Source organism: Clytia hemisphaerica, unplaced genomic scaffold (assembly GCF_902728285.1).
Source record: "Clytia hemisphaerica strain Z4C2 unplaced genomic scaffold, Clytia hemisphaerica genome assembly, whole genome shotgun sequence".
In the NCBI taxonomy this organism is placed as follows: domain Eukaryota; kingdom Metazoa; phylum Cnidaria; class Hydrozoa; order Leptothecata; family Clytiidae; genus Clytia; species Clytia hemisphaerica.
Window position 1 is genome coordinate 1 of NW_027104154.1, and position 17513 is coordinate 17513.

Consider the following 17513-nt stretch of genomic DNA (forward strand, 5'->3'; position numbering starts at 1 on the left):
AAAAATTGGTTCCAAGTTTCCTTCAAAGCACTGGTGATTAAAGAAGCTGGACAAGATACCAGAACCACGACCTTTGATCTCTGTATAGTAGATGGTTAATCAGATTTCTCTATCATTGTTAGTTTTATTAAAAAAAGTTGCTGATCTCAGCAAAATATATGAGAGAAAAGTTCAAATTTTTTCTTTGATGAAACTTCGAAAAGAATTATGAAATTGGTTTGTTTTTAAGTAGAAGAAGAAAATTTCAATCAAAGAATAGAAGGAAATAGAAAGTGCCTCAAACGAGTGGTCTGTTGTTTCAATCGAAAATGAATGAAACGAAAATGAAGGGGAGAAAATATATCATACTACAAGCGTCCCATGATATTTCATAAATAAACCAAAACATTTCAATGGGGGAAAAGTAAAAGAAAAGGAGGAGAGAGGGTTGGGTTGAAACTGATACGTATTTTGTTTACATTCTATTTTTATAAGAACACGGGGCTGAAAATTGGCCAAAACCTACGAACATGTTAAGAATAATCTGAGCCTCAGATTTCCGAAACTAAAAAAGTATTAATTTTACACCCATTTTAAGTAAAAAAACTAAAAAAACTAAGCGTCTTAAAAGCATCGTATAAACATTTAAGCCTTAAAATTCCAAAAAAATTAAGAACATCCCAGCCTGAGCCAAAATTTACTGATTCTTATAAAAAAAAAGCGTGTATATTTCCTTAGATGATACCATACAAAAATATTCATCACAACTTTTTGGTTCTAAAAAGTCACAATTTCAGTGGAAATCTGATTGGGTTAGCTTTAGGCTACCAGCCTTCACCCAATACTATCATGCTAAAAAAAGCTCTGTCTAACAAAAGCTCAGGCTAGATACAAAACGTGCATTAAGAAGAACAGGGTTAATTTAAAAACTGATCCTTTATGTCTTAATTTGCTTTAAGAAAAATAAAATGGTTAAAAATTAAACTTTTCAATAAACCTTAACGAAAAGTGAAATTTTTTAAAAATTATTTTCGAATTATTTTTTATTCAAAATATAGCGTTCAGACCGTAATTTATTGATTATTTAGAATAAAATGAGCAAGTTAAACTAATGGAACTTTTCAAAAGCCTTTGTTAGAATACAATAGCTATTTAGAAGAACAAAGGGAATTTTCGGTTTTTGCTCATTTTGGACATGATAAGTGACGTCATTAAAACAATTCTTTCACCAGTTACCTTATATTGCAAGGATCTTGTGTGTCAAATTTCATTCAAAAAGACAAACTAGATAAAAAGTTAAGGAATGTTACATGAAAAGCCCTCCCCCTAGTTCTAAGCCGCCCCTAAAAGCCTACATTAAAGAAAGAAATTTTAGTGGGAATTCAATTTGGTGAATGGCCAAGAAAATTTAATTTTGCGGGAATTTAATTTAGCGGTTGCAGGATATTTAGGGTAAAAAATGATAGCAAAATCTTTAAAAACCCAATTTTGGAGCCTAAAATATAGGACGAAATTTGGCGGATTTGCCAAATTTTCTTTACGCCGAAATTTCTTCCTTTAATGGAGTATGTATAAGGGTTAAGGATCTCAAAAGCGTTAGGGTTTTCTAATAATACCAAAGCAGGTGAGCAGATTAACCTCATAAAGTCTAGAGTGATCTCTAGATCTAGGAAACAGTAGATCTCTTGTCAATTACAAATTAGAAAAGATAGAAAAAGAAATTGAAAATCCAAGTATTGGATACTGAAAACCGATGAGATAAAACAAAATACGTCAATTTGGGATTTCCGCCTATATTACATCAGACACCAATGAAACAGTGATTCTTCAAATTCAACACGTATCCTGCTTTTTGCAAAAACTACTAAATAATCTTACTATAATTATTAACACGTAGCCCAAATTTTTTTAAATATTAAGCGTGGCCAAGCCTTCGGCATCAAAGCTTAGGTAAGCAGGGGAAGGGGGTCGGTAGTAAAATCTCAGACATATATGAATAGTAAAAGGATTTTTACAAATTTTTACATACCACCACCCAGACTCTTGGAAGAGGTAGTTTTTGGGACAATTTGTCATGGAGACCACCTATTTTTTGGTTGCTTTTCGGACTGATTTTACAAAAAAAAGCTAAAAAATGATTTTTTCTGTGACACATTTTTCACTTAGTGCAGAAATTAATGTTTTGCCCCAAATTATAAAAATTTTCAGATTTTTTCAGAAAAGACATCCAAAAAAATAAAAGTATTACAAAAATAGCTAAAATTTGCTAATACCAGTTTTAACTAACCAGGTAGTAAAAAAATTTCACATTTAACACATAGATACCCCACCCATTTTAGTATTTAACTACCCTGGGTACTAAAATTATTTTCGATTTTTCGTCACACCACCACCGTATTAAACGTCATTATGTCTGAGATTTTACTACCGACCCTCCCCCCTGGAGTAAGTTGTTCTCTGTTTTCTACAAGTGTAGCGCCTAAAATAAATATTTATTACCACGCCTCAAATTAAAAAACTACTGTAGTTACCTGTGATATTCTTTTTTTAGTGTTGCATCACTCTGAATGGCTTGTTGTAAGTACAATTCCAACGGGCATGGGAAACCCATGATTGAATCTAGATCGTAAACCAGTGCTTTGTCTGATGGAGGTTTTTGAACCAAGATGACATGATAATCCTGAGGATAAAAAAAATGATGAAAAAAATGATGAAATATTTTTCAGGATAATTCACCACTGTAATGTTCTTCTGACATTACGTCACCATAGCTGAGTGATTGCAGCAAAACTTTGGGTGGTAAAATGAAGACTAAAACCCATAAAGGAAATAACCTTTTTTGCTCTATGAACCAGTTCATTTACTTTATTTCGGCTAGTGTTTGCTAATAGTTAGCACATACCAGGTAAGTGAATCTGAAGCATGAATGGTCAAATTGTAAGTTCCTAAGTTAAAAAAATATTACCACTATACATGGCGAAGATTTTTTTTTAGATAAAGAATGCAATGACCTTTACTAAGTTTTCCTTTATTTAGCTTTCCTCGGAAGGGCTATAAGGCGTACTGAGAAAAGTATTGATTTGAACGTTTCCTTTTTGTCACATTATATTACCTTCAGGTAACTAATATTAGGCTGAACTAATTTGCCGAAAAACTGCCGCAAAAGCAAAAATTAGTTTCCTTAAGAAATTTGTGCAAAAATTGACTCACCCAAACAACAGCTGTCAATGGATCTTCACTTTGTTTTTGCATCCAAAGAGGAATCTAAAGAAATATTAATAGTTCTATTGTTATCAAATTTTATAGGATATCTTTTTGTTTGTATATATTGGATCATATTGTGTTTATTCGGCCCTAAACATGCGATTTGGTGAATTATCAATTTTTCAAACTTGGCGAAGATATTCAGTCAGTGGAAAAAATAATATGTTTGGTTATCAACTTCATTTGAGAATGTTGTTGCTACCACTGAAAAGCTACAGTATTTCAAAATAATTAGAATTGACATGACACTAGGTCTTTTTTTTCTAAGCGGATGTATTTTTTGTGGGGATGTGATGAAAAAGGTCAGTTATTTTCAGGGGGCTGGGAGTTATAAGTCAAGGACATTAGGAATGTCATAAAATATTGCAATTATTGTACTTACAGAGTGATTCTTATTTGAGATGAACACAGCATAATATTCATTTAGTTCTGTAGGGTTAGTTTTTCGAATTTGGTCACATAATTTCCATACATTTTCTTCGCTGAAATAGATGAAAGAGAGAAAAAAAGGTTAGATCGATTCCATTTTAATAGTCGAACGTGCGCACAACACAACGTTCAATTAGTATTTTTCCAATGACTTTTTTCCAATAACTTTAGGTTCTTTTGATGAAATAAAGCATACAAAATATTTGTCAAATTCAATCATTTTTAAAGTCTCTAAGATGCCTGAAAGATCGAGCCTTGTTTTGGTGGAAGACTCTTATAAGACTAGACTGGAGTCGTTCATAATGTGTGTAATACCGTAATACAGTAGTATAGGCTTTATATGATAATACGATTATTGTTATGGAATTTAGTTTGTATAAACGATTGGAAGAATCCGGCATTCAGGCCTTACAGAATCCCTGGCTAGCTACGCGGAAACTTGCGTAACGAGAAAACAAAGGGTTTTTTCTGAATACAAAAGAAAGTTTTTCTCAAACGGGTTTGCTTCCGTTAAGAAATTGACACGTAAGGTAAGGAGAAATTAATTCCTGATCAAGCAACAACAGATTCTCAAAACAGAAAAAAAGATTTAACACACAAATCCACTCACATTTTTTTCAAGAAAACTTTTTTGAGCGAGAAAAAAATGTAAATGTAATATTGACACTTTTCTTTAGTTTGGAGTTAGTTAAAACAATCAAGAATAATTTTTTGAGACAGAAAATTGTTGTGTGTTTTGATTTCTCCTTTTTTGTTTCAACCAATAATGTGCATCTCGATTGTTTTTCTATAAAGGCCAGGCTTTAGAATGGAGAAGTAGGGCGACTCCTTCCCTTCACTAGCCTGGGTGTTCACAGTTGAGGCTGTGATTTCCCGATAATTAAAAATTGGAACTTTTCCGTTGGCGCGATTGGGCGTACCAAATATTTTTCATGAAAATTTAACGTTATTCTAACGCAAATATTATAATCTAGGTAGGAAACAAATATCAAATTTGACTCCCTTTTGCTCATATCTGAATTTCACGATAAAAAGAACTATTTATACACAGATTTACAAATTATTTTCTTTAATGGGCGTTGAATCTATATTGACATATTTAATAATGCCATAATCAATGCCGTGCATATTTTGCCAGCGCCAAGCATATCTAGTCAACATCCTTTTCATTGGCCACTAAAATATAAAAGATAAGTAAACATAAATTTATCGCCCACAAGCACGGCTTAGCTCTTATTCATTATCTAAGAATTGAAGCAGGCAAAGATTACCGTGCGGGCTGATGACGGACTAAGGTTTTTTGAAGATATTTTCAGTTATAATCCAAGGTAGAACAAACTAAACATAGAAAGGGGGCATTTTTTAGTGCTCTATACGATGATCGCTATTTTTTTTTTAATTCTATGTTTTGATTTTTCTACCCAGCCTAGTTGCTATGTGTACGCGCGTCCTGTTGCTAAGACCTTTTGAAATCAAAGCAAAACCAAAATAATTTAGCACACACCGCCGTTCGCGTAATATTGATAAAGTGAAAGGAAGTACTGACTGGACGTGATAGAGAGACCCCCGAGAGACGAAAATCCTGGTCCAGTTTTAAGTTCAACGCATTTCACTGGATTTATTTTAGCAAATTTAAACAGGGCGGTAAGAGATTCTGTGCCGGCAGTGTAGCTGGAACCTCAATATTCCAGGATTAGAAAAAGCTATACCTGTTATCTTTTATCTTTAAAGAATAAACAAGCCATCAACATTGATAAATAGACGATATCAGCTTAACGTGAAAACTCAGATTTGACCTCCGAGAATTGCCCACAATGCTTTGTGATGAAATTTTTTCCGCACAAAGCATTGTGGGGAATTCTCGGGGGTCAAATCTGAGTTTCCACGTTAAGCTGATATCGTCTTTACACACACATTTCCTCAGAAATTTTTAAAATTATCTGCCATTATGACTTTCTTGAAGCTGTTCCGAAATTAACCAATCAGGTTATGTATCGGAATTCCTATGGGAGTTCTTTTCTGTGATTTGTAAAATAGCTAAGTCAGCAAAAAAACTTTTCCCAGGGGTTTGAGGAATAAACAGAACTGCTATCATTTGTTTTTTATTTAACCATATATTTAAATTTTCGATCAAAAATACTTAAATAAATAAGTTAATAATATTCAAAATACTATTTGTATCTCTCTGAAAATAAACACTTACAGAACGACATAGTTTATCATTTGGATGACATACCCCAGTATTTGGACCATTCTATCCTGGGCACAAAATCAGGCGGAAACTAAGTATCAAGATTGCTGCCTCATCTTTATTCGTCCGCGCGAGAACGCAAGCTAATCATTTTTTTTCGCGCGCTCAAGGGGAAAAGGAAAGTGATAGATATTCTTTGAAGGAAAAACGTCAGAAACAAACCCAAAGACCAAAATATGTATTTTGTTGTTGAGAATCGATCCTGTGAAGATGAAAAAATTTCTATTACGCATTTTTTTCGGAACACTGAAAAACTCTAATCTCAATCTTCCTTAAGGTAAAGAGGTTGCAAGATTTGGGTTAGCGAGGCAAAAATTGCTAAAAAGCTGGTAAATTTGTAAACCTCAAAAATCAAAGTTCCAGCCTCACTGACTGGGATTCCCAGAAAATTCCCCCCTGGTGAATTCCCCCCGGTGAATTCCCACCCAGTGAATTCCCCCCTGGTGATTCCCCCACCGGAAAATTCCCCCTGATAAATTTTTTCCCATATATTTTTTATATAGTCGAACATGTGCAACGCACTGGGCTCAACTTCAGTGGCTTCAAATTATTCATAGGCCCAATTGTAGACCCCCAGATATTCATCCAATGAACAAGTGTGCCAAATCCGACCATTTTGGAGGCCTGTAGGCTGCTCCAAAGCTTTAGCCTCGTTTTGGCGAAAAACTCGTCCTCAGGCCCCAAAAATCAAAATTTTTGAAAAATGAAAAAAAATGCCCCCAGATATTCACCCAAGAACAAGTGTGCAAAGTTTTAGCCAAATCGAACAATTTTTGAAGTCTCCAGGATGCCCCAAAGTTTTGGGACATACACACAGACACACATTCTCAGATTCTAACTCAACTGAAGTTGAGAATATAATTTTGATCAAGTTTTTCTTGAAAGAGAATAATTCTCATTTTCTATGTAATGTTCTTATAAATAAAAGTGCAGTCTGGTCATAGTTTTAGATTGCGCGCGGTTGTGTAATACGACCGTAATGAGTATTAATGAATGGTTTTAAAAGATGGGGTTGGATGGATTGTTCTAAATTCAATATTTTAATCGAAACAACAATAAAAGAGCAAAAGGTACCCTGAAAGGAACCCGCTTTTAATTATATTTTTGTTATATCATTATATCAACTTCTTGTTCGTCGAATATCATGGTTTTATCTTTTATCTCATATCTTTCATTTGGGCATCAAAACAAATTTCAAGAAAACCTTTTCACGGCTGTTTTGCAATATTCCTTTGATCTCAGCAGAAAGCCTTATCACAGTGGAAAGGCTAGCCTTGATATCCAAGCTCGAAATTTTAGAAAAAACAAAATTTACCTCAACATACAAAGTTCTAAAAATTATAGAGCTTGGTCTCCCTAGAGAATGAAAGTGCTAACCCATGTTTCCAAAACTTTTTAGTCAACCCCGGGCAGCCAAAGAAAAATTAATGAAAAGCAGACTAACAAATTCTAAGACCATTTAAAACATCCAAAGATTACACCAAAGCTCATAAACAAGTTTGCATGTATCACTATAACCAACCATTTTTTCTTGGAAAATGAACTTGCCTCTGTTTTCTTCTTTTTCATGTTTTCATGTAACAGAAAGCACTATCTTCACTAGCAAGTGGAGGACTATCCTATTTTTGCTTCAGAATTGCTCCACCCCTTACGGCTTTAGCGAAATGAGTTCAAGCAAGCGGACTGCATTCTCATATGGAGAATGCAAAACGCTCTAGGGAGACCAGGCTGTAAACTAGAACATAAAATATCAAAAACTAGACAGTGAAATAGTTTACAGCCTGGATATCCAGGCTATGGAAAGGCTGGAAACAATGCTTATTAATCAAGTTTTTATATCTGAGAAAATAATAAAATCTGCTATTTTTTGTTATTCTTAATCTTATGGTATATTCTCATGACAAAATCTAAAACACAAACCGTTGTAATAGAGTAAACAAACAAACAAAAACTACAATTTGAGCATAATAGTAATATAAAATAATATGAAATGTTTTTTAATCGAAAAATCCCAATTTACAAAGCTATCAAAACGCAATGTTGTGGGCTATAGCTCTCAAATATTGGACTGTCTGACGATTAGGATAATCCTCAACTATTGTCATAATATGCTGATTACAATCACGATATCTCCGTCTCTGGGCTGGTGGGGTGTAGCCGACAAGTTGTTGGACAATCTCAACACGGACCATGTTTTCTTCATCCTTTAGAAGGTCAATAAATTTCCAAAGGGTCAATGTACAATCGACATGTCAACTTCTTTTTTATTACATTCTCTATTGAATTTAGAAGATGTTATGTGCCTATGTCAATTGTTATAAAAATATATGGGTGGGAATTCACCAGGAGGGAATTTGCTGGGGGGAATTTGCTGGGGGGAATTTGCCGGGGGGAATTCACCAGGGGGAATTCACTGGGTGGGAATTTGCCGGGGGGAATTTTCCGGACACCCTGACTGTGTTCTTTGGGAATTTTTAAATATTAAAAATCTGAAAATAATTTTGTGGCATGTTGACAAAATATGCACGATGCTGACAAAATATGCACAGCATTGATTATGACATCATTAAATATGTCAATATCAATTCAAGGCCTATTAAAGAAAATAATTTGTAAATAGTTCTTTTTATCGTGAAATTTAGAAATACGAGCAAAAAAAAGAGTCAAATTTAATATGTTTCCTATCTACCGTCAACTGCTCCAACTTGGGACTATCTTACGCAACATGGGACGGCCATTCCACTGCCATTTCACCGAACCTCCAAAGTCATTTGATTTGAGTTTAATGAATGGCATATTAAAAATACACGATTTCTCTTTAACACCGAGTAGGCTTTTAAATCGAAATATGAAAATTCGTAATGTGAGCATTTGACGTCACTCGTGCGGCAAGTTACACACTCACTATTTGTTAATCTCATCAGGCGGTGGGCGGTGGGCGTTCTCTAATTCTCCATTCGGCGTCCGGTCATTTTAAATGAAAACAAAAGTTAAAAAGGGTGCGCTATCAGTGAAAGTTATCGTGACATGTTAGGACAGAAAGTACGATTGATAAACTTGGTGGAGTTAGGCTGGACTTGAAAAATTGTTGGTTTGTCGTCACCCGACCGACCCTACCTCCAAACCTGCCGACCCAAAAAATTTTATTGCCATTTTAAAGAAGATTTTTTTTCCTTCAAAAACTTCAAACAATAAAAAATCAAAACTCGTATCTTGTTTGTCTCAAGCATGAGAATCGTAAAATCCCTGCTAGCACTTCTGTTTTTTATTCAAAATTACCTAAATGTAAACAAACTGTTAACCCTTCCATGGATGAAAATTTCATAAATCGCCAAAATAAAAAAAAATTCTGACCGACCGACCCACCTCCAAAATATAGGGTCGGGTGACGGCAAACCAACAATTTTTTAAGCCCAGCCTTATCGAAACAAATTTGTTGTCAAAGAGATTTAACAGTAAGTGAAAATACAGGCAAGATATCAACAAGTCCCATGTTGCGTACACTCGTCCCAAGTTGGAGCAGTTAACGGTAGATTATACCGTAAGTTGGTCCAATATCGACATCCCTTGTCTAATTCCGACACCCTTCTTTAGAGACGAGAATAATATGAAAGCTTGAATCACTAATTGAAAAAGGATTATTCCTCTGTGACCACTAAGCCAAGAAAAACAGTTTCAACCTTTTCTATCAATTTCAGCTTATAAAAAGGGGGTCGGAATTAGAGGAGGGATGTCGACATTAGACCAAGTTACGGTATTAGCATTAGAATAACAGTAAATTTTTACGAAAAATATTTTGTGATGGCAGTATGCCCAATCGCGTCCACTGGAAAGTTCCAATTTTTAATTATCAGGAAATCAGGGAAACGGGTTCACCATGGATAAAAAATGTACAGAACGAAACCTGTGACAGACAGTTAGTCACATTAGCATCCCGCCAAAATGTGTATCAAAGATTAATGCTGCAAAAGCGCTGTATCGTTTACTTGACTCGCAAGCAAAAAAATGCGCCACAAAACTTCCAAAGTGATTCATGAAAAAATGACCCGGCGCTTTTTAATGAAATTAACATTTTCGAAAACTATGAGAAATTGCCTAAAATTTGAGCCATAGATGAAAATTTGAGCCAAGCCAACCTTGAAAACTAATTTGAAGATCAACTTCCCAAGAAAAAGATCTACGGGAGAGACAGAACACGACCCTGCCGGTGCACCCGACAGTCGGGTGCTGTCGGGTGTTTTGTCGGGTACTGAAATTTCTAAATTTGCGAAAACACCCGACAAATAGTGCAAAACAAACACAGACCCAATTACATGTGCGGAATTACTTTTACTTTAGCGTATAAACAAGGCCTTAAAAATCGAAGCGCTGTCTCGGGAATTGAATGACAAAATTTGGTTGGTTGATACACTTATCATTTTAAGTTCACAAGTTTTAATTAAGGGGTCTTCGACAAAAACTTTTGAGTTTTTTATTGGCATTGGGCTGATAAGCTTCAGACCCCCTCCCCCCTTGCTCTTATCGGCCAAACTTTTTCGAAACCAACTTTTACATCTTCGAAAACACAATTTTTTCCAATCATGTCCGCCATCGCGCTGATCTCGCCTAAGTTCCACCCAACATCGCTGAATTTTTGTCTATGTATTTGCACCAACATTGAGTTTTTTCATACCCGCATTGATATTGTTAATCAAAACGAAAGTTAAAAAGACGCGATGAAGTCGCAACATTTCGAAAGAAATGGCAGCACGCTGGCCAATGAAAAAATGGTTTTTTTTATCAAAGCTAATTCAAAACTGTACTTTTAAAGTTGCAAATTTGTGCTTGAAGGTGAAAGCAAGTGAAATTGTATGCTTTCAGTGGAGTTTGTGGACGAAATCAGAAAGAAATTGGCTGAAAAGATTTTCGTCCCAATACTTGCTTTTTTATCGGTATGTAGTTGGACCCCCCCCAGTATGGATTTCGTGTAACTAACGCCGAAGATCTTCGGCGTACAACTGAAACGTTTTTGGCGCATTGGCGTAAGGGTACTTACAAAGATTGATTGATTTTCAGTTGGCGTAAAGATTTAATTCCAGCTCGGCGTGAATGACTCCATAATCCATTGATTTTTAGCTTTCATTTGGCTAAATTTGCTTTTGCTCGCTTACGCTCGCGTCAATTTATTAATTATTTTGGCGCATGCGCCTCTTTTCCCATCTTGCAGTTGCACCCTTATTGAAAAATTGAATGCTGGTACAAAAGAAATTTTGCTTGGCGTGAGGATTGCTGTACGGAAAAATATCTTCGACGCAAGATTTCATGGAATCCATACTGGCCCCCACCCCCTTATCGGCCCAATGCCGATAAAAAATTCGAAAGTTTTTTGTTGAAGACCCCTAATTGTCTTGGGAATTTTAACTTGATTCAGGTAACTCTCATCCTTGTTGTTGCAAATACATCCTGTAGATGACTCACGTGCGTTTGCGTAGGGTAAAATGGCGAAATGCGAAAATCGATTTTGGCAAAATTTTTTTGAAAAATGACCCTACAAGATTTGACTATATCTTTTTATTCCATGAAGAGATTACTTTCAAATAAAAAATATATTGACAATGAATGGGTAAGCTTTCTAGAAATCCAAACATAAGTTGCATAGCTTTTACCAAAAAATAGCACTTCAGGATCAGAAACAGTCAAAAACCAGCTTTTTCCAATTTTCTTCGAGTTACAGGAATTAATTCCTTGTTTGTTTTGATCTGAAATTTTCAGTAGGGGTGGCCAACATGGTTCCCTTGCTCATATCAGGGTGGGTGAGACAGGGGTAAGAGAATTAAAGTTTCTAAGTAAAATCTTAATTATCACCCAAAAAAGTGCCTTTTTTTGTCCATATCTTTTAGATAGATTGTCCCAGCCTTATCCCTCTTTCAGTAAAGCTTCCTATACCTTTTGTCCTTTAGAAAAACCAAAAATATTGGCCTTAATTCAGCTGTATTTCTATTTTAATTTGCGCGGGTTTTTTAATAGAGATGTCACATGACTCAAATCCCGCAGTCTTATTGACTAGAGAAAGCGAAAGTGAAATCGCGCGATCTGATTGGATGAAAATAAAACCGCGGGAGCTGGAACTGAATAGAATTCTCAAGAATTCTCATTCAAAAACAAGATGGCGGCGAGAAAAGCACGTCTTTTGCTTGGGACGAAAGGTTGTAAATTCTGGTTGATTTTAAGGTTTTATAATATCTTATCTCATTTACTTTAATTTGTAGACAGTCGGGTGTTTAAGATAAAAACTGCAATTGTTGCTCTTTTCGGAAATTATTGCAGAAAAATAAAAAAGTAAATAAATAAAAATTGCCGTATTTAGCAATTATTGCTGTTTTTGCAAATAAAAGTTGATTTTATTATTGAACACGTGGTATTCGACACCCTCGCGATAAGTAGGCCCACTGTGCCTCGTTTAGTTTTGTTTTCAACTGGTTTTTGTTGGAAATGCAGATGGCAAAATCAAGTCATATGTAAACAAATTTACAACGAGGGTTTTGTTATCATTTTCTGGCTGTGTGTCGGCATTGATGCAGGATCTTTTAATATATTATTATAGAACTTTTCATGTTATTGAGCAACGAAAAATTGAAAAAATCACTTTTAAAAATCCGAAAAACCTTTTTCTTGATGCAATTTTACTACTTTCAAACACCTCTGACATCTTTGCCCTTAAAAGGACAACACATTTTGCTGATTCAGCATTTCATCGTCAAAAAAATTGCCGTTTTCGGCAATAATTTCCGAAAAGAGCAATAATTGCAGTTTTTATCTTAAACACCCGACTGGTAGAGGCTTCTTCAATGTTTGGGGAAGGTAAGTCTGTAAAAGTTATTTGTTTTTTGGTGGAAAAAGTGTTTAAAAAAGCATTTTTTGTGCTCAAGGTTTATTTTTCTTCGCAAATTTTTGTCTTCAATCTTAAATAGGTGAACGAGTATTTGACTGATGCTTATGATTTTTTCACAGAACATGGTAAAACTATTCAGGAACTTAGACCTTTTTACAGAATTTCAAAAAATCTGTTAGTTCTGGAGATATATTGAAAAGTTTAGACATGGGTAGTTCGCGTTAGTTCCCAAACCAAACGCACGTGGACTGACAGTCGAGGATTATACCCTAAATAAGAGCATACTCTATTTAAGAGAAGGTCTCTTAAGTAGGAGATTTCTTTCTCTTAACTAGGAGACTTTTCTTTCTTCGTTAATTTTTGGCCTTCCCATCATTTTGCGGAAGTTTTGAACTTCATAGATCGACTGAGCAGGTATTTTTCTCCCTTCTAGCAAAATTTGGTTGAGTTCTGCTTAATTTTCGTGGACCTAGGATGGTTAGGGTCTATCAATCTAAAGGCCGATCTACATCATGAGAATTTCGTGAAAAGTAATAACATAGATCGGGCCATATTTAAGAAACGCGGTCAAAACGCAGGTCAAACAGAAAGTGAGTCGCTCTTGTCTCTCCTAAATAAGGGGGTCGAGAAAAAATTTTGAAGGTTGAGAGTGTTTCTTCGTTATTTTAAAAGTTACGTCAACACATGCAAATGAGGCTATTTATGGTTTTTCGAAGTTTGAAAAAGAATGAAAAGATATTTTATTTTGGTTTTTGGTAGGGAGGCCAAAAGGTCGCGCGCGGGGCGGTAACAATTCTCGATTTTCGTAAAAAAGAAGTTTGGAGATAAATATCTCACCTTTGAAAAAAGATATTCAGAAACCTTTTTTTTTTTAAGTATAGAGAATTTCTTAATCTGTCTTTTAAAAAAAAAACCAGCTGTTTTCGTCGCTTCCTTGAGTCACAATCGTCCGATAATCGCAACACACCTACCATTTTTGACGGACAGGGAAACCGGCACCTACGTTTCAAAACATAGGCCTTTTTCAAAAGGTTATAACAATTGAGCGAAAATCGTTAGCCGTATAATTTTTTCACTATCGTCTTCCCTCGTGATTCAAGTTTGTTTTGAATCTACGCGTGAAAAAAAGAAAGATCTCCAAGAGCCAAGAAATTGAAAAATAAGTTTTGGTTTGAAATTTTTGGTAGGAATTTCACAGCATTTTTACTAGTGCGTGGTATCAAATCAAAGCTGAATGCTTCTGCTATTCAGCCATATAATTTGTTTTTCCAAAACTTGCTCTGCTCAAACGTATGAGCCAGTTTTCTATGGTATGGTAAGACAAATTTTCTCATTAACTTTTTTCAAATTTTTTGATTTGTATGTGACGTCATTTGACGTTCGAACTGCCTTTTGATTGGTCTTTTTTTTCTCAAAATGGCAGAAAATATAAACAAACAACTGAATCTCAGCTTTCAGAAATTTTTTATGCAAAAAAAATTACAGATTTTTGGGATGTTAGCTCCAACAAAGTAACATAAAATAATTTGTTTCAGCTTATTTATTTTTTGGATAAATCTGCTCTAAATTCCCAATCTCTTGCTACTGCCTTGACACTTTTGTGTCCTCCCGAGACAAACGTTTCTTCTACCAAAATAAAATAGGAACGAAAGCCCTCAAATCTTCATAGGAAAATGAAAACTTTCATTTCAAAGTTAAGTAAAACTTCTCCAAACTTAATCAACCTGTAGAAATTTTGTATCAGGAGTTGCCAGTTTCAAATTTTGTTGGACATCTCTGCAAGGAAATTTTTCTAGAAAAGAAAATCTCAATGAATCTGCTTTGCAATTTTTTTTTTTCAAGAAAGTGGGAAAAAGTTGTTGTTAACTAATGGCATAGTTTTGGAAATCTCATAAAATCTCATCAAGTTTCAGACATGGGGTGGGACTGTTTTCAGGTTTTCAATTTTGACTTAAATGAATTGTGGCTTGTGTGCAAAATTTGCGCATTTAGGTATATACACGCTAGATTAACAAATTGTGTAGAAAGACCGGTCTGTAAAATACTGCCAGATATTCAGGCAATTTTGAAAACTTTTTAGACTATTTTCATGAATCCCAGCTTGTGTGCAAGATTTCAGGTAAATCGGACCACAGGATCCCCTTTTTTGAACCAGAATGTGTAATTCACAGACTGGTCTGTAAAATACCGCCAGATATTCTGAAAATTTGAAAATTCAGATTTTAACTTGTTTCATGAATCCCAGCTTGTGCGCAAAATTTCAGGTAAATCGGACGACGGGATCACTTTTTTTTATCAAAATGTGTAATTTACAGACCGGTCTGTAAAATACCGCCAGATATTCCAAAAATTTTTTTAATTTCAGATATTGACTAGTTTCATGAATTCCAGCTTGTGTGCCAAATTTCAGGTAAATCGGACCATGGAATCACCTTTTTTTGACCAGATAGTGTAATTTACAGACCGGTCTGTAAAATACTGCCAGATATTCCGAAAATTTTGAAATTTCAGATTTTGACTAGTTTCATGAATCCAAGCATGTGTGCAAAATTTCAAGCCAATCGGACTCCAGGAACACCTGTTTTTGATCAAATTTTTACTTTGATCTTTGAATTAGCTGGTGGGTCTGTAAAATACACATGCTTCAGAGAATAATTTTTTACTTTTTTTTCAAAACTTGGAAGCTTACATCCATGTCCAACTCTCTTGAAAATTTCAGAACAATTGAATAAGCCGTTGTAATGATATTAAATTTTGAATCTGAAAAAGTGTTTTTTTTCACTGTTTTTGGTGCCGTCAGCTCTTACCCATTTAGCCTAAGCCATTTGTTACCGAAAGAGCTGTTTTTTAAGCCACAAAAAATGGCATATCTTCGGAACCGCTTTTTTCTGAGAGGTCTATGACCCCTCATTTTCTTGCATTTTTTACCCTATTCTCAAAGTGATTAGATGAGTTTGAAATTTTGCCCTGACCTCCCTATTTTTGTGTCATCGGAATCACGGAAACGTGATCTTTCACGTGATCTTATTTTCATATTGCGCAAATAGTCTGCTCTGAAGTAAATTGGTGAAACGTACAGAATTCTCCTAGTTTAGGTAACGTTCTCTTAAATAAGAGACTGAAAATCTCCTAAATAAGGTAATCCTCTAACTTGGGTATTCTCTTATTTAGGTTATAATCCTCGACTGACTGATGTTGTTTTTTCTGAAAGCTTGATTTCCTAGTGGCTGTGTGACTAAAGGACAGAAGGTTTTCAACCAGATTTATTCAGATAAAGATAAAGCTATGAGAGGTTCATTACTTGTGGAATTTAAAACCTACATAACCAAAAACAAAAATTGTTGGGATGGATGAGTAAACGCAAGACAGAAGGTTTGGGTTGTGTTGATCAGGTATATTTTTATTCTATTATCCGCCAAACTAAAATGTTAAAAAAGACCAAGGAAGTCCCTAGGTCCACATCAGTACCGTCAACTGCTCTAACTTGGGATCATCTGACAAAACATGGGACGGCAATTTGGCCACCATTTCACCGGACCTCCAAAGTCGTCATTTGATTTGAGTTATAAAATTCTCTGTATAGACCTTTTTTCAAAAGAGGACGTCCTGTTGAATAATTATGTAGTCCAGACCCGATCAATCGAACTTGTCGAACCAATCGAACAATCGAACTGATCGAACTCCATCGAACGATTAAAGTTTGATTAAAAAGATTAATCGAACTCTTTGATTTTTTAAAAGATTGTGAGTGTTTGATTAAGTTCGATCAATGGGTTTCGGTTCGATCAGTTCGATAAATCAATCTTGTTCGACAAGTTTGTGCTGCTCCGCCACCGTATATTAGCTTCTTTTCAAAGCCAAATTTGGAATATAAATCGGGAAATTACTTCCGATAACGGATTACACACTTTTCCTGTATCCTTTTAGCGCCAGAGGCGGTTTGTTGGGGCGGGTGTAGTATTCCAGTATTCCGCCACTCGGCCGCGCGCGAAATCGCAGCAGGGGGGCTACGGACTTTATTCCGGATAGACAAATATCCTGGTACAATAAACGTCAAGCTGTTAAGTCCGGGAACTGTCAAAATTGGCAATCGCGTGCCAGGACAAGCGAGGAAAGATATGAGGATTTTTGATATCATCGAACTAATCGAACTTTTTACTGACCGAACTAATCGAACTGCTATTCCTTCAAAAATTGTGAGTGTTCGATTAGGTTCGATTAATTTTTTTAATCGAACTTTAATCGTTCGATGGAGTTCGATTAGTTCGATTGTTCGATTGGTTCGACAAGTTCGATTGATCGGGTCTGGTGTAGTCCAGCAGAAAAACAATGATAAAACCATGCATAATTATTACAATATGCATGATACAGTAATTATGCATGGCTCTACCATTGTTTTTATAGCTGGACTACATAATTATTCAACAGGACGTCCTCTTTGAAAAAAGGTCTATTTTCTTACCAATAACAGCTGGTGTAGACACAATTTGAGACTTGAAGAGGTTTCTTAGATTTTCTAACATTTGAAGATGTTGATTGTCCCCCGTTCACAGTTTCCATAATCCAAAAATGCCACTTTAAACTTTCTTTTCTTTCACACTCTTTCTTCCCTTGTTCTCTGAAAAACGTGCTGCCTGCGCTGAAAAAAATTCTGACTTCGTTGTGTTTTTGTTTTGACAAAGCCTTTGTCTAAAGTACCGATACTGAAAACATATATTA

The 17513-nt window shown here is 35.3% G+C and overlaps 1 protein-coding gene across 1 annotated transcript; it reads right to left on the reverse strand.

Annotated features, from left to right (window-relative positions):
• Positions 1-2510: 2510 nt before the first annotated feature.
• LOC136814056 (protein N-terminal glutamine amidohydrolase-like) lies at positions 2511-17450 on the reverse strand (the record flags this gene model as incomplete). The annotated part of the gene is made up of 4 exons (XM_067070553.1): positions 17257-17450; positions 3626-3725; positions 3190-3243; positions 2511-2659 (listed from the first exon to the last, which is right to left on the reverse strand). Coding segments are annotated over exons 1-4 (401 nt in total), but the record flags the coding sequence as incomplete, so codon positions are not given.
• Positions 17451-17513: the final 63 nt, after the last annotated feature.